A 26,406-nucleotide genomic window follows, 5' to 3' on the forward strand; every position below is an offset into this window, starting at 1 on the left:
GGGACTGAAAGGGCTACAACTACACTGCATACATGGTCTAATTTGACGCTAGCACTAGTTACTGAATATGTGTTTTTAACTATATATTTTTAGCTTCCTGGATCCTTAACCTACCTTTTATTGTGAATCCTTCCCTGAAACTACTCAGTTAGTATATTCATTAGTAATTCATCCCATTTAGTTAACTGTTTAATAAAGCCATAGGTTTAATAATCTGATAATTGAAATAGAAACTGTGAACAGGTAGTTTTCAATTCAATATCTCTGTGGGATTTGGCTCTTGTAATGAAAAGGTGATATGCTGTCATACATGAAGAGTTTATAGTAATGCTTTGACAACATATAAATACCTAATCGGGGTGTGTGTGTGGGTGTGTGTTTTAATAATTAAGAAACTTGCTACTGTCCTTGAAAAGTAGAATAAAGTAGTAAAACAATACTGCAAGCTCCACAAAGTGACTCCAGGCTGCTGTATGAAAATCATAAAGAATAAAAAAAGTGGCTATTTTACAAGTGACATCCAATACTTTTGTGTGTCACACTCTTTCTCTCTTTTACAGGCCTTCGGAAGAAGATGCCTTGAATGGTAAGCTTTTTTGCCTTAATGCAAACAAGCGGATGAACATTTTCAACATACACAACACATGTACTGCATTTTCTAATATGAGAATACATTTAACATTTGGTAGCAGAAATGAATTACAAGATGATAGGATATGGAAATGAATGAAGGTGAAAACCAAACAGAATGTGACTCTTATTTTAGAGTGCTAGAAAAAAAATGTAAGTTATGGATTTTGAAAGCAGCAATTAGCGAGAGAACTAATTCTTTTTTTTTCTGCTTGTGGAATGTGTGCTCTTTTGCATTTTTGAAGGTGTAAAAGTGAGTGTTAAATAGTTATTTAAAGAGCTAAAATAAAAGAACTAAATGTAATATCTGAGATTTGCAAAGCAACTTTCTTTTTTAGCTCAGTATTCACTTTGAGAACATAGGAAGCAAAAAGTAGAAGTAATGCACTCTTTACATGTACTGTGTGAGGTTTTAAGGCACATGCTTGTGCAGTATTCAGTATCTCGTCTCTTTTTCTTGACTTTTGTAGGTATTGCTTCTCCTTTCAAGCCGATCATAGACACCACTTACTACTACTCAGGTCAGTATCATAAAACTAATAGTTTAAGTTTAAAAATTCACATTTCTTTTTATTAGGTCTGAGAGTTCATGATTTCTATAACCTTTCTCTACAGCTGTGGAAAGAAATAACTTAATGAGATTATCACAAAGCATTCCATTCACTCCTGTGCCTCCAAGAGGTAAGAAGCTTAATCTTTGTTACTGGAGTAGGTGGAAGGGAGGTCAGAATGAGGATTTAATATTGGTTCATTAAGAACTCTGGCAAACTTTAAAAAATTGCTCAATTATTTTTAATACAGAATGGGCAGACCAAACTTGATCAACCATTTTGGCAGCATCTCAAAAATAGATTACAGGACAATAAATAGAAGTCTAGTATCAGTATCTCACAAGACACTCCCAAAGTGCAGACTTCAATTATGTCATCACATCTTTACTAATGCAGCTTGTTGGCTTAAAGGAAACTGTATGACTTAATTCCAGTAGTCTTCAGAGTAATAAAACTTCTCTGAAAAGCATGATCTAAATTGTATGGAAAAGCTCTTCAAACTGACACTTTTTTCTGCCTTGTTATGCTTATTTCATAAGGTTTCCATCACTGTGGTAACTAGGCATGCTTTGCTCGATTTAAACTGTGTGATTAATACTTCCAATGAGAGAAGCAAAAACATCATGGTCCCCTGCTGGTTTAAGAAAGAGATTAGAGAGGATTCTCCCAATCTGTTACGAGCTCCCAGTTGCATTAGAAATTTAACATCTTGATTTATCCATGTCTAAAGCATATTTATATATTTGCAGCCTTGTTTGTCATGAACTCTGAAAAGAAATGTACTATTGTACTGTGATGTTACAGGTGAGCCAGTCACTGTGTATCGCCTTGAAGAAAGTTCTCCCAGCATCTTGAACAACAGCATGTCTTCCTGGTCACAGCTAGGACTCTGTGCTAAAATTGAATTTTTAAGTAAAGAGGAGATGGGAGGTGGATTACGTCGAGCTGTTAAAGTAGCATGCACTTGGTCAGAATATGATATTCTGAAATCAGGACATCTTTATATCATCAAATCTTTTCTTCCTGAAGTTGTGAATACTTGGTCAAGCATTTACAAAGAGGACACAGTGTTACACCTCTGTTTGAGAGTAAGTTTTATTCTTGACAATTATTAGACATTGACAGGCAAAAATATTAAAAATAAATTTTCAGTAACTAGAATACAACAAAGTTCTGATGCTTCTAATGTTCTACACAATCTAGGGTGATCAGATGTCCCGATTCTAAAGGATCAGTCCCAATTTGGGGGGCTTTTTCTTATATAGAAACCTATTACCTCCCACCCCCATCCCAATTTTTTTATACTTGCTATCTGGTCACCCTAACACAAACCAAAGGCCAATTTAAACATTTCTTGTTCAATAGATTTTTATTTTGTGTCAAATAGTTCAATCTCTTGATACAGACGGAATTAAAACAGTTGTGTAGTTGTACGCAACTTCTGATAGGGAGTAAAAGGATTGACATTAACCTTCTTGCTGCTATTTTATTCCCCAAATTTTCCCCTACATTATTTAATGCAGTACTGAAGTATGGATTTTTAATTGTAGGAAATTCAACAGCAGAGGGCAGCACAGAAACTCACGTTTGCTTTCAATCAAATGAAGCCTAAATCCATTCCATATTCTCCAAGGTAAATGTGTTAAATTATTCATGACACTGCACACTTTCTACTAGTGAAGTATATTTTTATGCAGATTACCATTCGAAAAAAGTGCGTCCTGGGATTCAGTACATTTTGCAAAAACGCTATTTAAGAAGTGTCAACATGCAAACCTTCAGCCACCGCCTTGGGGAAGAATATTTCCTGTTGGTACTTAACAAGGACTAGGCTTAACTCATATTTTATAACCTAGCCAGATTTAAAAATTAAGTTTGTCAAACCAAAATATTTATCACTCAGCAACTGCATAATTGTCTTATCTTATTCATTTTGGTAATATTTATGAAATATATTCTTTATAAGGTTCCTGGAAGTTTTCCTATTATATTGCCACTCAGCTGGACAGTGGTTTGCAGTTGAGGAGTGCATGACTGGAGAATTTAGAAAATACAATAACAACAATGGTGATGAAATAATTCCAACTAACATGCTAGAAGAGGTCATGCTAGCATTCAGCCACTGGACTTATGAATATACAAGAGGGGAGTTGCTGGTACTTGACCTGCAAGGTAATATACTTATTTTGAAATTGGGATTAGGGGTAAGGTAGGTTTAAATTTTCTTTACAGTGGCACCTTAATGAATTAGGGGACTGGAACACATGACTTATGAGGAGAGGCTGAGGGAACTGGTATTGTTTAGTCTGTGGAAGAGAAGAATGAGGAGGGATTTGATAGCTGTTTTCAACTACCTGAAACGGGGTTCCAAAGAGGATGGATCTAGACTGTTCTCAGTGGTAGCAGAACAAAGAGTAATGGTCTCAAGTTGCAGTGGGGGAGGTTTAGGTTGGATCTTAGGAAAAACTTTTTCACTAGGAGGGTGGTGAAACACTGGAATGCGTTACCTAGGGAGGTGATGGAATCTCCTTCCTTAGATATTTTTAAGGCCAGGCTTGACAAAGCCCTGGCTGGAACGATTTAGTTAGGGATTGGTCCTGCTTTGAGCAGGGGGTTGGACTAGATGACCTCCTGAGGTCCCTTCCAACCCTGATATTCTATGATTCTATGAATTATTGTGAATAGTGTTTATAGCATTACATAATAATTTTGGTCTACTTTACTTGAATGAGCAGTGGGCTTAGCTGACATGCCAATACAATGCTGTAGGAAACACTTAGGAAAAAAGTTGAATTCTTATTTATGTTCTTAGGGTGTATACAATAAAAATACTAACATTTATGTGTTGGCATTTTCAGTCCATATCTGTAGTGTCTCAATTTATCCTCAAGTGTTCATCAGACATGGAAACACTCATAGCTAAGATGTAGGAATCTTATTCTCTCTGGACAAAATTCACCTTGCATGCTGTTCAGGAACCACTTAAGCTTTCAAAATAGGGCTTGAATGGAATTTAAGTGGTGCATAGAGCTTAGGTGGGAGCCATCTGTACAGGAGTGAATATCGTCCCATAAATTTTGACTTTCTATCTTGATTTACGTTCTTGGTGATAAATTTGGAAATCCTTACTATTAAGGGATTCTGGTTTACAGTGTTAATCTATTCGTATACTGTATCCATTTTAACTCTTATATTTTGTGTAAAGGTGTGGGTGAAAATTTGACAGATCCCTCTGTGATAAAAGCTGGAGAAAAAAGGTAAGATTAATGTGTTTTGTTATAAAAAATATTAACCTGTATTTAATGTTTGACTTGGACAAATACATACCATGCTTGTGTGCTTTATTTTAAAGGTCATATGATATGGTGTTTGGTCCAGCCAATTTAGGAGAAGATGCAATCAAAAATTTCAGAGCTAAGCACCACTGCAATTCTTGCTGCAGGAAACTTAAACTTCCTGGTATGTGAGGTTTTTTATTCTTTTTTTACCCTTACTATTCGTTAAATTGTGCGTAGCTATGTCACAAGTTGACAATTTAAAGAATTAAAGAATATGGAAAATAGTAACGTTAATTCTATAATTTCACCATAGTAATCTTGTAATGTAGGTTTCAGAGTAGCAGCCATGTTGGTCTGTATTCGCAAAAAAGAAAAGGAGTACTTGTGGCACCTTAGAGACTAACCAGTTTATTTGAGCAGATAAATTGGTTAGTCTCTAAGGTGCCAGAAGTACTCCTTTTCTTCTTGTAATGTAGATTTGTGTTTTATTTCCTAGGTTTAAAAAAAAAATTCTTCAAGCATGTGTCAGTGCATGGATCACAATGTAGGTGTGAATGCACCTCATGAGCACAAGAGTGAATTTTTTTTAATAGCAGTGTCCAGGGCTCCTTAAGCTCCCATACCAGGGCATAAAGGCTGAGGTAGTTGCCTCCCATGGCAGTGAGATGGAACACAATGAGTGTCCAACCCACTACTCTCTTCAGAGACCCTGAACCAGTTCTTTTTCAAGCTATTTGTTGATGATCAGAGATCCTAGAAATCCTTTTGCCATAGAAAAATGCAGAAAAATATGGAATTTGCCTTTTTACAGAGAATCTTTTAGTTTTTGTATTTTTTTAAAAAATAAAAACACGTTAACTATTAATAAGGCTAAGATTTTGTCACTGATATTTTTAGTAAAAGTCACGGACAGGTCACAGGCAAAAAGAAAATATTTAGGGAACCCGTGACCTGTGACTTTTACTAAAAATATTCCTGACAAAATCTGGATCTGGGGGTCCTCACACCGCCTGAAGCGGGGCAGCTGCACAAGGGGCTTGGAGCTGCCTGCAGCATCTGGGGGTCCCCTGCTGCCTGCAGGGGCTGCAAGCTGCGTGGTACCCCTGCCACCCACGGATCTGGGGGCTCGCAGTGGTCGGGCTTACCCCACTTGTGGCAGCCAGGCAGTCAGGAGCTCAAGGGGTTCCCCCAATGCCCGTGGAGGCCTGGGGGGTTTTGTTCAGTGGCTGAGGGCTATGGGGTTCTCCTGCCATCAGCAGCGGCTGGGAGGTCTGGGGGTTCCCACAGCGGCCGGGAACTGCGGGGTACCCCAGCGCTTATGGTGGCCAGGAGCTGCGGGATACCCTGGTGCCCATGGTGGCTTGGAGCTCCGAGGGGAAAAAGTGAAATCCTTGCAAGCTGCATGGAAACTTTTTAAAGACACCAAAATAGAGGCTAAACTTGAATGTATACCCCAAATTAAAAAAGTAAGTAAGAGAACCAAAAAAGTAGCTAAACAACTAAGCTTAACAGCTAAGTAAAAGAAGCATTGAGAGGCAGAAAAGCATCCTTTAAAAAGTGGAAGTTAAATCCTAGTAAGGAAAATAGAAAGGAGCATAAAATCTGGCAAATGAATTGTAAAAATATAATTAGGAAGGCCAAGAAAGAATTTGAACAACAGCTAGCCAAAGACTCAAAAAGTAATAGCAAAAAAAAAATTTAATTACATCAGAAGCAGGAAGCCTGCTAAACAACCAATGGGGCCACTGGACGATCGAAATGCTAAAGGAGCACTCAAGGACAATAAGGTCATTGCAGAGAAACTAAGTGAATTCTTTGCATCGGTCTTCATGGCTGAAGATGTGAGGGAGATTCCCAAACCTGAGCCATTCTTTTTAGGTGACAAATCTGAGGAACTGTCCCAGATTGAGGTGTCATTAGAGGAGATTTTGGAACAAATTGATAAACTAAATAGTAATAAGTCACCAGGACCAGATGGTATTCTGAAGGAACTCAAATGTGAAATTGCAGAGCTACTAACTGTAGTCTGTAACCTATCATTTAAATTAGCTTCTATACCAAATGACTGGAGGATAGCTAATGTGATGCCAATTTTTAAAAAGGGCTCCAGAGTTGATCCCAGAAATTGCAGGCCAGTAAGCCTGACTTCAGTACCAGGCAAACTGGTTGAAACTATAGCAAAGAACAAAACTGTCAGACATATAGATGAACATAATTTGTTGGGGAAGAGTCAATATGTTTTTTGTAAAGGGAAATCATGCCTCGCCAATCTACTAAAATACTTTGAGGGGGTCAACAAGCATGTGGACAAGGGGGATCCAGTGGATATAGTGTACTTAGATGTTTCAGAAAGCCTTTGAAAAGTTCTCTCACCAAAGGCTCTTAAGCAAGGTAAGCTGTCATGAGATAACAGGGAAGGTGCTTTTATGGATTTGTAACTGGTTAAAAGCTAGGAAACAAAGGGTAGGAATAAACGGTCAGTTTTCAGAATGGAGAGAGGTAAATAGTTGTGTCCCCCAGGGTCTGTACTGGGACCAGTCCTATTCAACATATTCATAAATGATCTGGGAAAAGGGGTAAACAGTGAGGTGGCAAAATTTGCAGATGATACAAAACTGCTCAAGATAGTTAAGTCCCAAGCAGACTGCGAAGAGCTACAAAAGGATCTCTCAAAACTGGGTGACTGGGCAATAAAATGGCAGATGAAATTCAATGTTGATAAATGCAAAGTAATACACATTGGAAAACATAATCCCAACTATATGTATAAAATGATGGTGTCTAAATTAGCCGTTACCACTCAAGAAAGAGATCTTAGTCATTGTGGATAGTTCTCTGAAAACATCCACTCAATGTGCAGCAGCTCAAAAAAGTGAACAGAATGTTGGGACTCATTAAGAAAGGAGTAGATAATAAGACAGAAAATATCATATATTGCCTCTATATAAATCCACGATATGCCTACATCTTGAATACTGCATGCAATGTGGTCGCCCCATCTTAAAAAAGATATATGGGAATTAGAAAAGGTTCAGAAAAGGGCAACAAAAATTATTAGGGGTATGGAACAGCTGCCATATGAGGGGAGATTAATAAGATTGGGACTTTTCAGCTTGGAAAAGAGACAGCTAAAGGGAGATATGATCGAGGCTTATAAAATCATGGCTGGTGTGGAGAAAGTAAATAAGGAAGTGTTATTTACTCCTTCTCATAACACAAGAACTAGGGGTGAAATTAATAGGCAGCAGATTTAAAACAAACAAAAGGAAGTATTTTTGACACAACGCACAGTCAACCTGTGGAACTCCTTGCCAGAGGGTGTTGTGAAAGCCAAAACTATAACAGGGTTTAAAAAAGAACTAGATAAGTTCATGGAGGATAGGTCCATCAATGGCTATTAGCCAGGATGGACAGGGATGGTGTCCCTAGCCTCTGTTTGCCAGAAGCTGGGAATGGGTGACGGGATGGATTGCTTGATGATTATCTGTTCTGTTCATTCCCTCTGGGGCTAGATGGACCTTTGGTCTGACCCAGTCTGGCCGTTCTTATGTACCCCGCAGCTCCCTGCCCCCACGGGTGGCAAGGGACCCTGTAGCTCCTAACAGCTGCAGGCTGAAGTCATGGATTCTGTGACATCCGCGACCTCTGTGACCAAATCTTAACCTTAACTATTAACTAAATTTTAGTGAAAGTACCAGTGTTACTTATTCAGTGTGCGCAACCTCCTCCTCTTGTGGCTGATTTTTGAATGTGCTTTAAATGTACATAGCTAAACATACTCCAATCAACTGTTTCCAGTGTATAGAGGTTACTCAATGGTGTATAGGGGTTCGTGTTTTAATGCATCTCAAATTTCACTTCAGCCTCTAGAAGTGAGTAATTAAAGTTATGAAAAGATGCTGAAAATTTAAAAAATCACCTCTAAAGACTGTCACTGAGTTTGGCAAGGACAAATTTCAAGTTGATGGTAATGTGCTGTTTTGTACTGTATGCAGTAAGGCTGTAGCTTACATTTGAAGGCAGGCAATTGTAGAACACATGGAAAGCACTAAACATAAACTGAATGAAAAGAAATGAAAACGAGGCTGAAATAGCATGAACATCAACAACAGTAAAGAAGCTTCACTGTGACTGCGTTATTTTATTAATTTTATTTTATTATTATGATTGGCACTGGCAGGCTTTGAACTTGTTTAAAATTGTAAATATATCAATAAAACGTTGTGTTCAACTGATAGCTATATATAATGGCTAGGGAAATTCAAGTTCAGCATTTCATTTTAATCACGGAAAAATAAGGATCTTTATATGTTTTTTTTAATCAGAGAATTTCAGTTTTTTTAATCACAGAAAACTAGGATCCCTGGTGATATCTTCTCTTCACAGTTCACGTATAAGGACCATTCTAAAAATAAGAAAATAGATTGCAAGAGGGTTGCCAAACTTCCTCCTGCCCCCCTATATCCTCGCCCCCCCCACCTTGATATAGTGAGGTGAGGCGCTTTGTGCCAACCACCACACTGCATGGCAGTCCAAACTCTGAGTTCAAATCCTGCCCATCCTGCAGTGGACTGATCCCTATAAAGGATGGGCACAACCAATGCTTCTCCGGTCTAGGAGGGAGCCATATCCTGGATAAGTGCTTTGTGTGCAAGTTCTTCTGTGCCAGTACCCACACGTTCAGGTATGTTAGGCTCAGACTACATATATTTAGTGATCCATGTGGATCACTTAAGATCCAAAGGTGATAGTTATGACTAGAGCAATGCCAGATAAATGAGTATTGACCAGTAATCCCTCAAGCTCTCTTCATACTCCAGAATCAGGCAGTGGAAAGAAGGTGATGATTACGTGAGCAGAGTCAGCACCGTCAATGCTGACCACCTTAACGTCCACAAAGTCACCAATGCCCAAGAAGTTGGTGTCAGTAACCTCAGCACCAATCCCTTTAATGTCAGCAGTCCAGCACTGATTACCTTGGCACCATAGACCTGATGCAGATAATTCCAGCTCCTGTGCAGACTGCCCCACCCACAGACAATAAAGCCAGCACCATTTTCCCTGCCTCCCCCATAAAGGGGACACCAATTTATATAGTCAGTCCAAACATAAGCGTAGATCCAAGAGTGCAGGACGGACTTGAGACATCACTCCTCAAAACACAAAGCTCCTAGGCATTTGGGCAGAACAATAGACTCATTACAGACTGAGCTGAGCAAGAAACTCAGATATGTTGTAGAGGCATCCATTTCACCCTTAGCGATGTTCCCAGTACCAAAAAGGTGAATGGATATCTGCGCTTCCTTGAGGAGATACTTTGCTCCTCATTATCACTAAAATACTACTTGTTGCCAGCATTGAGTATCAATGTGGGAGTGTCACTGGGCTGGCCAGCCTTAACTCGGTTAATACACATATGGCATGCTACTATGGCCATATTGACCTTACTTGAGACCATCCTCCCATGTGTGGAGGAGCAGATCATCATCCCACATGTCTAGGGAAAAAAAATCATGCAGCTTCTCTGGCAAGACCACTTGCACTGGAACTGGATGTGGGCCGACGGGAACAGGAGTCAATAGAGGGACAACTCCAGTCTCTTCCCAGGGAATCCTCCTTATCACTGGGCAAGGCAGTAACACCAGCACATGTTCCAGCAATAGACCACTTTAAAACGTTCCAGGACTTACTGTCCCAAATTGCTGAGATCCTGGACATTAATATTGTATTTATTCAGGAAAAGTCTCATAAGCTCTTTGATGTCCTGAGCATGACAACACAGGCCAGAATCGTTCCCCCTAAAAATGAAAGCATTGCTGGACTATCCAAAGGACTAAGGCAGACAGACCCTGGCCACTCTTCCTTCCTCAAACAGGCAGAGAAAAAAATTGAATCCCCCAAACCCAGGGTTTTTGGTTGTCTTTGCAGCACAAGAGCAACTGAAGTCCACTTAAGGCAATCCTAAGGATAAGGACCCTAAAAATTAGATCTGTATGGGTGAAACTCATATTTATCATTCTCACTGCTGCTTTGTGTGGTGGTCTACCAAGCACTGTTTTCCAAATACAATTACGCCATGTGGGACAACATCACTCTTCCTTTCAAAAATCCTGCGGGATGGAAGGGATGAAATGGAAGGTATCATCAAGGAGGGGCACATGATTTGAGAACATCACTGCAATCAACCATGGATGCTTCTGATATGGCCAAAAGATCAAAGGTCATGGCTATGAGACAAGTCTCTTGGCTCCAGGCAACAGGCATACCATGTCAAGTACAGGCCACAATAGAAGACCTGCCTTTCAAGGGAATGGAGCTCTTCAGCCAGAAAACAGATGAAGTGTTCCATTCCCTCAAGGACTCAAGGGACTATATTAAGATCCCCAGGAATTTACACAAGTCTGTCTGTCTGTCTCTCTACAGGAAGTCTTATAAATCAATCCCTGGAAGGCAGTGGATGCCATCTTATTCCTCAGGTGATAGCCAAAATATCAGCAACTAAGCCTATCAGAAGCCTACACCTATTTTCAGGAACACCTTGCCATGTTCCACTGAGCCTGGGTTGCGAGCACAGCCAACAAATGGGCATTAGACATGACCACTCAAGGCTCCCTTTAATTTACTACTCCCTACATGCCCCCCTTCATCAACCCTTCTTAGGAACCCTATCCATGAGAGCCTGTTACAAACAGAAATGACCTCTTCATCTGGAAGCTGGATAAGTTGTACTGTGGGAGTACATGGGGAAAATGCTTCCACTCCCCATGATTCCTTATCCCAAAGAAGAAAGGGGTGGTTCTCGTATCCTAGACCTGAGGAGACTGAACAAATATATATATATTTCCTCAGATTCAGGATGGTAATGCTTGCCTCCATCATCCCATATCTGCAGGCTCAAGATTGACTTGTGGCTCTCAGCTTGCAGGATTCATATTTCCACACAGCCATCCATCTGGCCCACAGGGAGTCCCTAGGATTCATAGTAGGACCCAGCTATTGCCAATACAAGGTAGTGACATCTGGACTTTCCATGGCACACAGAATCTTCACAAAATGCCTAGCGTTGGTAGCCGAACACTTTTTTTTAAAATTTTTTTTTAAAGGCATTCATTTTTACCATTACCTGGACAATTGGTTCATCAGAGTAGATCCCAGCAGGAGGCTGCAGCACACCTAAAATTCACTCTTTCCCTATTCTCCCAATTAGGCTTCCTAGTGAAGTACAAAAAATAGTGTCTCATCCCATCACAGATGATAGAGTTCAGAGCCCTGATTGACTCCCGTTCAGCAAGAGTGTTCTTCCCAAAGACAGGTCCCTGTTGATGCAGTTGCTAGTGTGTGGGATAGACTTGAGCTTGACTATGACGGTATGGATTTGTCTGGAGCTGCCAGGCCATATGTTTGTGTGCACGTATGTAACACTTCTTGCCAGATTTTACCTGCAACCATTCCAATTCAGTTTGTTCTCCAACAAGACACCAGATAAACAAGAAAGTGGTGGTCTCATGTCACAGTACTGAGCTGGTGAAAGAAACCTGGAAGTGTGTGTGGAAGGGTAGTGTTCTCTAGCCCCTCCATAACAAAGACCTTAATAACAAACACATCAGGAACGGGCTGGGGCGTCCACCTGGACCACCTACAGATGCAAGAGACTTTGTCCCCAGAGAACATGGGGCTTCACATCTAGGCCCTGGAACTCAGAGCCATCAGTCTAGCCTGCATGGCCTTCCTACCAGTTCTTCAAAACTCTTCAGTGCAGATCCTGACAAACACCTCCACAATGCACTACATAAACAGACAAGGAAGTGCACGTGCATCTACCCTCTGCCTAGAAGCCATCAAACTAATGGACATTGTGCCACCAACATGGGATAACCCTGATGGTCCTTCACCTCCCAAAGGTCATCAACAACCTTAGCAAATTTCCTGAGCAAACAGTCACCACTCACGAGGGGTCATTGCAGAAATCCATCATAAAGCAAATATTCCTACATTGGAGGATATTGGTAATAGACCTGTTAATTACCCATGTCAATACCAAGTGCAAGAGCTTTTGATCCAGAGCAGTTCTGAGTCTAGGTTGTTACTGGTGCCTGCCTTCTTCCAGTGGCAGGGTGTACCTCCGATGGCCTTCCCCAATATGCCTCTGGGCATTGGCCACCAACTCCTCCATCTTCGCCTGCAGGGCCTGTAGATCCTCCTCTAGATACTTACTGCTGTAGTGTCATTCCAGATCCCATGTTAGGTTACCCATTATTGGCGGAGTATGGTGGAGCCACGTTCCTTCAACAGTCAGGGTTGCCCTTTGGGGAACCGTCATGCACACGGAGGGATGCCTCGAGGGGCAGGGCTTTTTATTTAGCTTGATGGAGTGGTTCTGGGCAGTTATACACCAGTAGGTACCGTTCATTTGGACCAGCTCCGTGTGCGCCAGTTTCTCAGTGATGGCCACTTTGAACCTAGACAGATTTGTTAGAATATTATATGGGCATGTACACAGAATTTCCTTATTAGAGTGGGTGCAACATTCACGAGGATACAGTGCTCTCCCAGCGACCTCGGAGTATGCAGTGCCTTCTGTCTTAATAGCATGACCCCTCCTCCATACTGGCAGGGAGGTCACCATCCTGGCTTGTTGTAAATGAGGGATGCCCAGAGGCACCAGAAGGTGAAAGAGTATACTGTGACCTGTCCAAACCGGTCTTTGGACTCTCATTGATTCTCTGTTTTCCCATGCCCACAGAGGGGTACTGGGGAGATAGGGTCCCACCACTTCCATAAGGGCTGGATGGACCCGGCCATCAAGGAGATCGGTTACAATTCGCTGTATGGTGGTGGCCAGAATTTGTTCTGCTCTCCAACAAGTCTCCTCCAGTGCCTTTTATTTTAGTACCATGTCAGTATAATTGGCACACTACTTGCGTCCTTCCCCATGCACCACAGGGACAGCAGGAGCCTCCCCATGGTCACTCCGGTTGTCCTGGTCACCCTTCAGTCCTTCCTCCTCCACCTTCTCTTGTTTACCTGTGGAGACACTTGTGGGAAATATTGTTCGTATTGGTAGATGCTGATTTAAAATAATAAAGTTTTTTTTTTTTTTTTATAGATGACCACCACCAGTGTTTTATGGTGGCTCTTATTTGTCTTCACTTTAGATGAGCTGGAGAATGGATGGCATAGAGCAGCAGAGCCCGTATGCATTCCAGGGCTACCAGCTCCTCCCACCCTGGCCCATACCGGACCTGATGTTTATATTTACCGCCTAGTTTTTTTTAATTTACTTTTTTTGAGTGGGGCTTATGGTTGCATATAGCTTTTTAAAATTTACTTCCTTTTTTGGCACTATAGCTGCACAAACTTTAATAGGACTTGCTTGTGCAATTTTTTGGCCCATTTATCTTCCCAGTAATTTCCTTTTTGTTTTTTACTTGAGATTTTATTATGTGCTTTTTTACTACTGCCAGTTCTGATGGTAGTTTGGCAGCTTCTGTTAGTCTTTGAACTGCCTTTATATTATTAATTGGCTTGCCAGTTGTTATAAAATTTTTGCGTGACCACATGTCTATGTAGTTATGTACTACTCCGAATGCATATTTGCTGTCTGCGTATACAGTGAGCTTCTTGCCTTCCCCCACTCTCAAAGCTTCAGTAAGGGCTATTAGCTTCGCTTCTTGTGCTGACTTTGATCCTTCCATTTGACCTGACGCTATTACTGTCCCATTACTGAGTATCACTGCCCATTTGGTGTGTGGCACTCCATTTTTATACTTTCTTCATTTATTTACATATAGAATTATATTTGGATTCTTTAATGGCTCTTTTTTAACTTTCCCCAACACTCTTTTTTTTATAAGACATTTGTGTACCTTTTTTTTTTTTAAATGTTTAGACATTGAGCTACATTTATTTTTGTTTTTTACTATAGAGAAGTTGGGGTTTTGCAAGCACAGTGTTGATTCCCACTGACTCTTGCATGCATCTGTTACAGATTTTAGCCGTCCGGTATTAAGGAGATCAATAAGTGTATGGGGTGTACATAGCATTAATTTCTCCGTGAGAGTGTATGATTTACAAGCTTTTACCGCCCACGTAGCGCAATTCAGAGCTGCTACGCACTCTGGTAGTCCCTGGGATACAGGGGGTCTTAAGGTAGATAAGTATGCTACTGGATGCTGCTTATTTCCCTGAAGTTGTGTTAATACAGCTGAGTATTGAGTTTTGCTATAGCTGCAGTAAAGGTGGAATGGCTTTCCCATATTGGGTAAGCCCAGGCTGGGGGTGGAGGCTAAAGCCTGTTTTAATTTTATAAATGCCTCCTTTTGTTCTGTGCCCTATATTACTAACTCATTTGCAGGCTTTTCTTCTCTAGTGAGGCTTTGAATTGGTTCCATTATTTTTGAGTAGTTTGAAATATATGTTCTATAGAAATAGAGGAGTCCTAGCACCTTCCGGACTTCCTTAACTGGCTGTGGTTTTTTTAACTTTTGAATCGCTTGCTTTCTGTCTACTGTGAGTGCTTTTTCTCCCTGTGATATGTTATGCCCTAGATATAAAACCTGCTGCTGTTGCGATTGAGCTTTCTTCACGCTTAATTTAAATTTTGCCTTGTGAAGATATATAAACAGTTCATTTAGGGTTTTTAAATGGTCCTTTTCATTTGAACTGGCAATCAGCAAGTTATTTACATACTGCAATATTACAGTATCCCCTTCCAAAGGCACTTGTGCTATTACTTCTGCCATTGCCCTGTGGAAGATAGAGGGAGAATTATGGAACCCCTGGGGTACTTGGATCCAAGTGTACTGCTGGTCTCCCACTGTAAATGCAAATTTTTTCTGTCTCTCTTTTGCAAGGGGAATACTCTAAAATCCATTAGCTATATTCAGGACTGAGAATACTGAGTGTCCTGGTTTTAGCAAATTAAGGATGGTGGCAGGACTTGCCACAATTGGATGTGCCTTTGGAGTCACCCGGTTAAAGTGGGTGTAGGCTATAGTTAACCTTCAGGCCTGTCTGGTTTCCGGATGGGCCAAATTGGGGAGTTAGTTGTGGAGGTGGTTTTTTTAATTACCCCTTTAGATTCCAAATTAGTTACTATAATTTTAACTGCCTCTAAGGCTATCAGATATCCGGGCTTACTGCACGTGAAGCAGGTAGTGGTTCTGATTGCATGAACTGCTGTAATTTCCTTAGAGGGGGATGGTTGTTGCTACCTTCCTCTTTTTTCTGTTTTTTACTTCTGTGGCCCATTTCATTACTGCTGAGTATCTCTCCCACTGAGATGCCTAATGCCAGGACCGCTTGGTGGTCTGCAGACAGCCCTTCCTTTAGGATTTGGAGGAATACATTATGGTTTCGGGATGTTATATTCTCCAGACCTGAATAAGCTCGAAATGCATTCTATTTTTTTTTAGCATAAGACATAGCAGACTCCCCCTTCTGCTGAACTAGTGATTGCAGAGCCCCTCAGTTAGTGGTCTGGGGTCCTAGAACAGCAGATAGTGCATTTCTGAATTCTGTTACCGTGCCTGACTCTGGGTTTGGAATTCCTGCTGGTTCTTTAGCCTGATCCCCTCCAGCAGGGTTGGGGTTATGATCTTCAGCCCAGTGCCCCATCTTCCATCTATTTTCTAAGTTGTTCCACACATCTCTGGGGCATTTACACTTGACCAGGATGTGAACATTCTTTCTATGGAGGCTGTGTATTTTAGCCAGGCCATCCAGCTTGTCCCAGAACTCAGTGTTCTTGTTATTTTGTTTTGAGTTTGCGTAAATCAGATAGTAATGCCTGTTTTTCCTGCGGGGTGAAAGGACAGTAGATTTCAGTTGTTTTTGTTCTGAGTCCACTTACTGGTTCACCCTCTGCATTAACATTTCTGAACCTCCTTAACAGCATTTTGATTGGAGCTCCCTGGGGCAATTAATTCTTGTGACTTCCCTTTATTGTCTCTGGGGGTGCCCAAATTCGGCCTTTCACACAAAGAAATGTATGGAGGGGGTTTTGATTCCTCCCCTTTGCCTTGTGCTGCTGAGTTTTTCTACAGATAGTTAATCAGTGGTGCCCTTGGCTGACAAGTGCCGGGAGTGGGCTCTCCCACTCCTGCTCTGGGCGTGTGTCCCAGGCATGGTGAATGGAAAAGATCCCAAAACAAAAGAACTACAATTTCCTGACAATTATATGGTTTAAAGCACAAGATTTTATTCTTTCGAGCATGATTCTTAGATTTTAAAGTTGCAATTTCTTTTTCTCTTAAGTTGAGTACATGTAATAACACTACTACTGCCTTGTCTGTTTTGTCACCTTTCTGATTATTTTACCAAGTAACCAGATTTGTCTCTGGTCCGGCTGCAGAGTAGTTTGTTTTTTTAGCTGCTGTCTGCTGAGTTTTGACATGTTTTTATTTTAAATACTCTTGAGGGCTGATTATTGCCTCTCCCTTTGATGCCATGGGCTTTTACTCACCCCAGCTGCTGACCTTGTTTTTGGGAACTTTCGTTTTCCCCTCTAAATGCCATAGTCTTAATCTCTACAGCCTGTCAGCCTTGATGGGGATTTACCTTTTCTCCTTTTTATGCTATGGCCTCAATCTCCACAGCCTTTTATGAGGATGTCTCCCCCCTCTTTTTAACTACCGTGCGGTCTTACGTTACACACAGCTGCCGGCCTTATTGGTTGGAGACTTTGTGCGATTCAAAAGCATGTACGTCACATGTTGGGGAGGGGGCACTCCCCTAGGACTTGCAATGTTATGTGCAATGAGGAAATGAGACCACAAGTTTGCACTGCCTACCGCTTGCGTACCCAGCCAGTCCTGGGCTTAACTCACGGCCAATCGCTTGCTGGTGGTTTATTCAAGTCCCCCGTAACACCCCTTAGTTTAAACTGTACATGACCCTCTTGCACTCGTCTTCCCTCCCAATTGGTACCCTTTTTTAACCCCTCTGCTTGGACTACACGTGTCTAGGTTCCTTCACACTTAAATATAAAAAGTGGAAACAAGATGTGTCTGAAAGGGGATGAGAGACTTCTATCCCTGGCCTAATGAGGTAGTAAAGTAAACCTACTCACCTCCTTCTTGGATTTCAGTCTTAGTTCCTCAATCACCTCACAAGCCTGTATCCCAGACGAGCCCCCAAACTGAAGGACATAAATCCACACCGTGTAGAGCTCAAGCACAGGAGTTTATTACATACAGTGTTGACGGAGTGTCACCTTGCTTATTAGGCTCAGAGACACTGTTAATCAATTGATTACAATGGAATATATGGATTTTCCATGGGCGGGGGAAAGGATGGGGTAGGCAGTTTCACACCCCCGGATAGGTTTAGCTGCAAGACATGATAGCACAGTAGCCAATGGTCAAAGATTACATAATGTCTCCGCCCATGGTCTTAAGTTGACAAATTAACATTTAGCATTTAATTAGTACTTTAATAAATGTATTAGTATAAAATATATATGTTGACTTTTGATTTGGGGTCCATAGGAATGAAGAAGCTCCTTTGATTGTCCAGCAGATACATATCTAGGGGTAAAAGCAAAGAAACAGTGACAGTACATGGCAATAAAGATTCTTTCAAGTTGCTTATTTGTGTTTTAAGGCAGGCATTGGTCCCTGGGAAAGGGAGGTGGGAGGAGACCATATCTTATACTGACATGCTTGAACCTTTCATAAACTCAAGGTTGGATGTGTGGGAAGAACATCTCCCTACAGAAGAAACTAACACAACAGAAACAGGGCTTTTGTGTTCTGTTTGCAACTTTGAATAAGACACAATTATTGCCTCCAACATCTGGGATTTTGCTGAGCAGGCACATTTTAGCAAAAGCAAGGTTATCTTTGGTTATTCTGCTTTCTCTTAGCTAATCTCTATTTGCTAGGCCTCTGACCTCTTTACCAAACTCTGGACTTTGGGCCTGTACACAAATCCATATGCCAGGTTATTACATTAGCAATGGATTTTAACCCTTCACAGAGGAATGGTGAGACTCAGGAATCTTGGGTTCCATTTCAGGCTCTGGAGATGAATGTGTTCCTGTGGGCACCGATTCTCTTCTTCCCCTTCCTGCTCCAGCTTGGGTCATGTAAAAGGAAGTGTCTGGCAACCTAACAGCTAATTTCATGGCTATGATTTCATCACTGTGAAACAATTTTTTATTCCAACACAATAAGTCTTCAAAGAACACAAGTAAATTTTAATCTGTCAAAATTTTCTATCAGTCTCAAACAATGTTAAATTCCTTAACTGTCTTGAAGTGGTGTTAACACCCCTTGCAACTTTCCAAGGGGAGGTGGGGGGGAGAAAAAAGAATGGGAATTCTCAATTATAAAGGGGACTGAAAAAATATAAATAATTTTTTCACAGTGGCCAAGGGCTTGAAAAGTTTGAGGGCAATCTAAAAAATAGAAAACTAGAGAACTAAACTGGAGAATTGAGGCAGAACAATTTCACACAAAAGGAAATAAACATAGGCTGCATCTACAGTACAGCACTTACAGTGGCACAATTGCACCGATGCAGCTGCGCCACTGTAGAGCTTTGTGATGGAGATGCTCTAAGCCGATGGGAGAGAGCTCTTAACCCCTGCCTCCACAAAAGGCAGTAGCTGTGTCAGCAAGAAGCTCTCCTGCTGACATAGCACTGTCTACACCAGCGCTTAAATTGGTATAGCTTACATCGCTCAAGGGTGTGGATTATTCACATCCCAGAGCAACATAAATTATAGCGAAGTAACCTGTAGCGTACACCAGCTAATACAAAACAAATTATTGGGAAAGGTGGTGGGGAGGTATAAAGGCAGGAAAAGTAGCATAAGATCAGCACAAAAACTTATGGCATGTTAAACCAGGTGGTGGAGTTATTTTAGTTCATAAGTATTCTATTTCTACAAAGATTCAGTTTGGAGTAGTAATAGTGGTATGGAGTCTTTCATGTCTCATTTGCCAGTTCAAATCCAGTCTAAGTTTGTAGTGACTGAAAGCTACCACTGCTTAATAGCAGTCTGATGATTTATGTAAAATGAGTTGGTGTTCCTTATCTAGTTTGTACTGAAGTGATGACCATATCACAAAAAAAGCCACATAATTGGAACTAATTTACTCCTTTTGTGAACTATCACAATAGACAGGTCTTGGATTGAATGGATATAGAATCTAAACTGTCCTCAGTTGTAGACATGGTCCTTCCATGTCAGGGTTGGTAAAGCAATGAAAGGAAGATTGCACTACTGCTGTCTGAATTGTATATCTTTTACAGGTAATTAGAAAACTTCAGTAACCGATAAATCTCAGTTCTGCCTTCTAGGTTTGTCCTGAAACTTTTAGTATCATACACTATAATTGGCAACAAAAGGAGTCAATTTCCATAGTAGAATGGCTGTGTTAATATTTTTAATTAAGTGGCACAAAACTTTGTTACTGCAGAGTTAAGGTTATCTGGCGATAGCTCGTGCACCCTTTTAGAACATGGAATTCAGCAAATCTAAAACTTGTGAAAACCAGGAAATACAGAGTTAAGGTACCCAAGCAACCTTAACTCTTCCTCCCTGGAGCTGGCAATAGTCACTGGGAATTAGCTACATGAACTCCATCTGCTTTCACTGTGTTAAATGTAGCTGGAATGGTGGAAGAGCTGTGATTGTCATCTGAGATGAACTGTGGTGTATGTGAGCCCCTCTCCCTGAGTTCTGTGTGTGAGATCAAAGGAAAAAGGTGCATGTGTACCTTGAGAGATCCAGTATGCCTTATTTCAGCACTGTGTTGCATAGGTTGTATCACTAGTAGGGCACAGGGGTGGTCTTGTTGTGGGGATTGTGAGGCCTTAGGTGGGAGATGAGCATGGTCTGAGGGTTTTATGAAGGATAAGTGAAAGTGTTAGATGGCATCATGTGCATAAGGGTGAAGAGGTAGTAAAAGGCTGAAGGAGTTGTAAAAATAAGTAAGGTGATGTTTTTACTGTGGCGCAGGCTAAGTGTATGAGTGTATCAGTACAGGACAAAGGCAGAATATGAGTATTTGTGCTGTGAATGTATTGGCCATTGCTCAAAGAAGACAGAATTAAGGTTACATGGTTGTGTATCTTAACTGTATTTCCTGGTTTTCACAACTTGAGTTTTGCTGAACTTGAGCTTCTGGAAGGGCACAAGCTATTGCCAGACAACTGTAATGCTGCATTAACAAAGGTTTTTTTGCCATTTAATTTCCTAGTTTTTTTAACAGAAAGATAAATGTTGATGGTAGGAGTTAATGGTCATTTAGTAATTTTCAATTACTCCTGTGAACAGGTAATAATATCTAGCTCTTACATAAGTCTTTGGTAGATCTCAAGGAGGGACACATCATTATTCCCTTTATAGAGATGCGGAAGCTGAGGTACAAAGCACTGATATGCCTTGGCCAGTCACCACTTGGCCAGTGGCAAAGCCAGCAATAGAGCTCCCAGTTCACTGCCTTTCTCGACTAGGTCACATGGTTGCTATGTGTTTCCTAAGTGTTCCCCCACTCCTCAGACACACACACACACACACACACTTCACCCCACAGGTACACTTTGTCGTTTAAGTGGAATGGGAATTATACTCTTACTTTGAAAAGTTTGGAGCGTGTAGTTGTTTACAGAGCCAGTGAGAGAAATCTCAGACGTGGTCTATGTCTTCAGAATTTGATTGTTTTGTTACTTGGTGATTACAGTAACTTTAAGCATGTGAGAGAAAACTGGTGTCTCCCCACCCACCATTTCCAGCTCACTCTCTCCTTCCTGTCCCATTAAACCATTAAAATTTTTTTGTGCCAAGTGTGCACAAAAAAAGTTGGTAGAATCTGTGAATTGTAAGAAAAGCTGGGGGGGGGGGCGGGGGGGTCAGGGGAGGCGGGATCTCAGGAACATCTTGTGCAAATGTCCCCAAATTGGGATCACTATAAGGCACAGCAAATTTCAAGACCATCAGGATGTGCATGTGGATTTTGGAACACTTAGAAAAAAAAATTTAAACAGAAAAATCTTCTCAATCTTAACAGTAGCAGAACTAGTGCTCCACTGTAATATTGTATAAAATAAATCATCAGCAGCGGCTTTGCAATATGCAGATATCCAGCACAGGATAATCCTGAAGGCATAGACAGAGAGGTCTGAAATGGCCCAATCATATCCATGTGATGGTCTCAGATGAATGAGAACACTCTTTGGAGGTGCATATAACCTAAAACAATAGCTCTGAGACAGATGAGCTAATCCATTCATGTCAGTGAATGTTCCCATTCCTCCTCCCCAGTTCTGAAGAGTTTGTGATATGTATCTTACATACCCATTCTCAATTCCTCACCTTAGTCTCAGCAGTGTGTTCCAGGTTAATGGGCTGAGCATGATTGTTCAAAGCTTTCCACCAGTGGGGCAGAGCTTCCTGTGGCTTACATGGGGGGAGGGGTCAGGCAGGGCAATAGGCTCATACCCCTAGATCTTAGTTCACATGAGGGGGACAGGGAGAGGGGCTCAGACAGTCACCCAGAAGAACAAACCCCAGAACCTGGCTCTCACTCAGAGGGGAGGAGTAGGGCTCAGATACCTACCCAAGAGGCATGGCCTCCCATATTCCAGCTCCCATGATGCGGGGCATGAAGAGGGGTTCAGAGTGCACATAGTGGGATTGGGGGGCAGATCTTGGCACAATCGCAGAAGGGAAGAATGTGGTTCTGACATGTGTCAGGTCGGGAAGGAATTTTCCTCCAGGGCAGATTGGAAGGCCCTGGAGGTTTTTCGCCTTCCTCTGTAGCATGGGGCACGGGTCACTTGCTGGAGGATTCTCTGCTCCTTGAGGTCTTCAAACTACAATTTGAGGACTTCAGTAGCACAGATATAGGTGTGAGGTCTTTTTTAGGAGTGGTGGGTGAAATTCTGTGGCCTGCATTGTGCAGGAGGTCAGACTAGATGATCATAATGGTCCCTTCTGACCTAAATATCTATGAATCTATGAATCTATGTGTCACTGCCCCTATTCTCCCCCTATCACTTACCCCCATGTTCCTTTCCTAGTGTCTTTGCCCCTGTGAGCCCCACAACCCTTTCACCTTTCCTACCACCCATTTCCTGTAACCACCTTTCCCATAAACCCCCTTCCCCTCAATGCAGCCCCAAGCCCCTCTAACCCCTATTTCCTCCAACTCCTCTACCCCCTAATGTGCCTCTTCCATGCTAGCAAGCATTATTTTGTGTACAAAAATACTTTGATTTCATTTCCCCAAAAGAATAATAAAACCTTGACAGGAAGATTTTAGCAATATTCCCTCCAACCTTTTCCAGATTTCTGTTGAAGGTGTTTGAGACTCTGGTGTGATGATTTCAGCCCTGGTTGATCTCTATCTGTGTGCAAAAATTTGTTGCCAAAACATGTCAATTTTAATAAGCAGTTTTCTTCTCTAGGGATGGCATCAGATGGTCCCAAATTTGGGTCACTAACAGCATCCCACCACAGCATGAGGCATTCCAAATGTCAGGAAAATCCAAGCAACCATGCGGATTTTAGAGCACTTGGAAGAGTCAAGCTAGAAACAGAAAAGTTGCTCTTAACCTTAATGATAGCTAGTGCTCTGTTATAATGCAGTGGGTTCAGAAAAGAACGAAAGTGAAAGGTTCTGAAAATGACTTTAAAACTGAGTTTCCTTAATGTAGCCTAAACAGTTAACAAACCATTTTAAACTCTCTTTTTTACACTGGGGGCATGGCAGGAGATGTTTGTTATATAAGCATACATAGATCTTTAAATGTGTTTTAAAGATTTTAATGGCCCTTTGATTTTACCAAACCAAGAAATATTAAGATTCATTTTGTTGTTGTTTTGTCTTTTCTTTTGTCAATGTAGATCTGAAGAGAAATGACTATACGCCTGACAAAATTATATTTCCTCAGGATGATTCTCCCGAATTGACAATTCAGCCTGGAAGCTGCACCAAAGAATCAGAATCAACTAGTTCTATTCACCTGATGCTGTAATGACATGAGCAAACACTGGCTTTACACAGTGTCACTAAGTTGTAGATTATCTGTCTTCCATAAAATCAGATGAAAGAGAGATCAAAACAAAGAACCAAGCATTATAAGTGGAATTTTGATGTCTGGTCCATAATCTAAGGACCTAACAACTTGTGGTAACCATTTACAGAGATGAGCTGGCAGCTGATTATTTTAAGGGTTGAATGACAAGTATTTATGAAATGTTTTTAAAGGATCTTTTTAGGACAAGGTATTTTTAGTTTTGCTTTTGTCCAATGGAGGTTCGTCTAATCCTGTGGTGCAATAGGCTCTTGACTAAAAGGACTTTTTTTTTGATGTTTTAAGGCAAAGTGTCTGTTTGGCAGCTGGTTTACTGTCAGCCAGCTAGAGAAAAGGGAGACTGCATCCTCCTTCATTGTCAGGTTTCCCTGGGCATTATCAGAAGTGACCCATCTCATTAGATGCCATGTATTTTCATCTGGCCTTTGGAAGGGAACGGATCCAAAGGATCTGTGTATATCGTGCCAGTATGCTGAGGTTGAAGTCAGAAATTGATCTATTCCAATAAAGAGTTTGTCTCCTGAATCAGGATTCAGCTTCATAGGTGTGAAGCCAGTTTGTATGGAATAGAGCCTTAATTGTGTAATGAAATTTCTTGTTTTTATACATTTCAGTTTTATCAAGTCACTGTCCAATAGTAACAAATAAAGCCAGGATAGACTGGTATAATTACATCATATAGTAGAAAAGAGTACATACTCGTCCAAACAAGAAGTTGTCTTGTTTAAAAAAAGAAAAAGAAAAAAAAGAAACAAGTCGGGGAAGTGCTTTTTCTTGTAATGACTGCTTCTGAAGTTATGCCTTCCAAAAATCTCATAAAACCAGTATATCAAATCAGAATGTACACATGAACTTTTAAATGTATTTAAAATTGTATAGAAACATCTTTAATGTTATGTTGTTTGTGGTACTTATTTAAAAAAAGACTAGGGTTGGATTAGCATTATGTAAAGTACGGGAGATTGCAATGCAACTTTATGCCAATAAAATGTAATTTAACTGTCCCAAATCTTGTTGAGTATTCAACAAGAAAAACCTGTTGTCCAACTGAAGTTTCATGCTGCGATTTTTATTTTGTTTGTTACATAGGTACTAATTTGTAATTTTTAATTGAAGGGCAATATAAAGCTCTATAAATTTTTTTTATTCCGTAGTGTATCTTATAGATACAAACCTAAGGCACGAACACAATAGCTGTTTAAATCGTGTTTTATGTTGATGGGGGAAAGGTAAAGTGTATTAAAGATATAATACTGTCATTTTGTATATCATTAAATCTTTAAATCTAAAATAAATTTATTCTTGTTTACAGACTTCTGCTGTCCTTATCTGAAAGGGATGTCTTAAGGTTTCTTGGGGCGAATATGAGTTTATGCAGGAACATAGAAATTGCCGTATTAGATCAGGCGAGTGATCAATCTAGTCAGATATCCTTGTTCAAAGGTGGCTAATGCCAGAAGCTTGAGGAAAATGTAAAAACTCCCCTATTGGACAACTATGTAATAACTTGAATAATGAATAAACATGAGTATAAAAATTTTAAGCTAATTAAAATGTTTATTTAGCATTAGAAACACATTGCTTAATTAGAGTTATATGTATATAAAATTATGGGGTAGCCTGAGCAGTAGGTATGGTTGCAGTTCTGTCTTTATTGCTGTTAAGTAAACTGGAAGACAAGTTTTAATATGTAAATCTGGTCTTTCAACTTTAATTCCTGTATCATTATATTTTAGCCAAGCAAAACTAACATTTAATGAACCAGATAAGGATGTGTTCAGAGGGAGTGTCTACCACAGGCAGTTTTTCAGGGATATCAAGGGCCTGGAAGGACATATAATAGAAGCAAGATTATAAAAATATTTCAGTTACTACAGGAAAAAAATGTAATAGAACTCTGGGTGAGTGTGGGTATGTGTGTCCATATGTACACACACAAAATTTGCAGGCTAGGAGAGTTAGACACAAACATTTGACAATATGGAGTTTTTATTCATACCAACTCAACTAGTGTTTTGCCTGTGAATTTATTTTTTGAAACCCATTTTTGAACTTTTGAAATCTTGATGTGTGACAGTAGAGAGCCACTCCACTATGGAGCAGAGAATGCGTTAGGACCAGTACTCCTGCAAAGCTTGCAAGTTATGTGCAGGACTTGGAATTCCCTGCAGGAGTTTGAGTATTGAGCTGTGGGTGAGTCTAACCCCATGTACATTGCCATCTCGAGAACACATTTGTTTCATAAGATTTACAGGTTTCCTAGTGCCAGATAAAATATAAAATAATTCTGGACAGGGCCATCCCTGGGCCAGGGACAACCCCCCCATCCTCCAGCCCAGTCTCCATCCCCATTCCACTCCTGTCCCACCCCTGCTGCCAGCACCAGGTTACCCACTAACCCCCCAGGCCCTTTGGACCCCGAAGTGTGGAGCCCCCCCAAAGCATGGTTGTCCTGGTCCTTCCTATGGACAGGACGGCTCTGATTCCAGAATTAAGAAAAGAAAATCACAATCTCAAAAATAGTCCTTAAGGCGCTAATTCTCCTTGAGATCAACAACAACAAAAATTAAAAGCAAACAGTTTCCCAAGCTGTTTGAGATGTGGTGAAAAAAGAGCAGGACTTTTTCAAAAGTGAATAGCCCTTAATTTTCAATACTCTTAAGTGCCAAATGCATTGTCCCACTAACCTCAAATTATCTAACATAATTCTCTCTGTTGGAACATGCATGATATTCCATGCTAATTGGTTTGGTTTCAGCTAAATTTAGAGGGGGCAGGGATCAAGATCATAACTGACCAGGTTTAAATTTAAGTGTGTAAAGATTGCTCTTTTTTTCCATGACTGAGCATAAGAATCAGCAAAGTATATTCAACATCCTTTCCCTATCCCCAAAAACAGA

General features: G+C 40.8%; 2 protein-coding genes across 5 annotated transcripts in view; one reads left to right on the forward strand and one right to left on the reverse strand.

Annotated features, from left to right (window-relative positions):
* The window catches only part of TRPM7 (transient receptor potential cation channel subfamily M member 7), a 122,806-nt gene extending 97,987 nt beyond the window's left edge, over nt 1-24,819 (forward strand). For all 4 annotated transcript variants that reach the window (XM_073304021.1, XM_073304025.1, XM_073304023.1 and 1 more), the window contains 9 exons: nt 561-586; nt 1,101-1,151; nt 1,246-1,311; nt 1,986-2,269; nt 2,732-2,814; nt 3,148-3,353; nt 4,387-4,438; nt 4,534-4,640; nt 23,316-24,819. In XM_073304021.1, coding sequence (XP_073160122.1) covers nt 561-586; nt 1,101-1,151; nt 1,246-1,311; nt 1,986-2,269; nt 2,732-2,814; nt 3,148-3,353; nt 4,387-4,438; nt 4,534-4,640; nt 23,316-23,446 — 1,006 coding nt within the window. In that variant the 3' untranslated portion in view covers nt 23,447-24,819. The remainder of the gene's footprint in view (nt 1-560; nt 587-1,100; nt 1,152-1,245; nt 1,312-1,985; nt 2,270-2,731; nt 2,815-3,147; nt 3,354-4,386; nt 4,439-4,533; nt 4,641-23,315) is intronic.
* Nucleotides 17,637-26,406, reverse strand: part of USP8 (ubiquitin specific peptidase 8) — a 74,795-nt gene continuing 66,025 nt past the window's right edge. Inside the window, exon 20 of the mRNA XM_073304030.1 lies at nt 17,637-17,985. Within this exon, the coding sequence (XP_073160131.1) occupies nt 17,872-17,985 (114 nt within the window). The 3' untranslated portion in view covers nt 17,637-17,871. The remainder of the gene's footprint in view (nt 17,986-26,406) is intronic.

This window comes from Lepidochelys kempii, chromosome 10, assembly GCF_965140265.1.
Source record: "Lepidochelys kempii isolate rLepKem1 chromosome 10, rLepKem1.hap2, whole genome shotgun sequence".
NCBI lineage: Eukaryota > Metazoa > Chordata > Testudines > Cheloniidae > Lepidochelys > Lepidochelys kempii.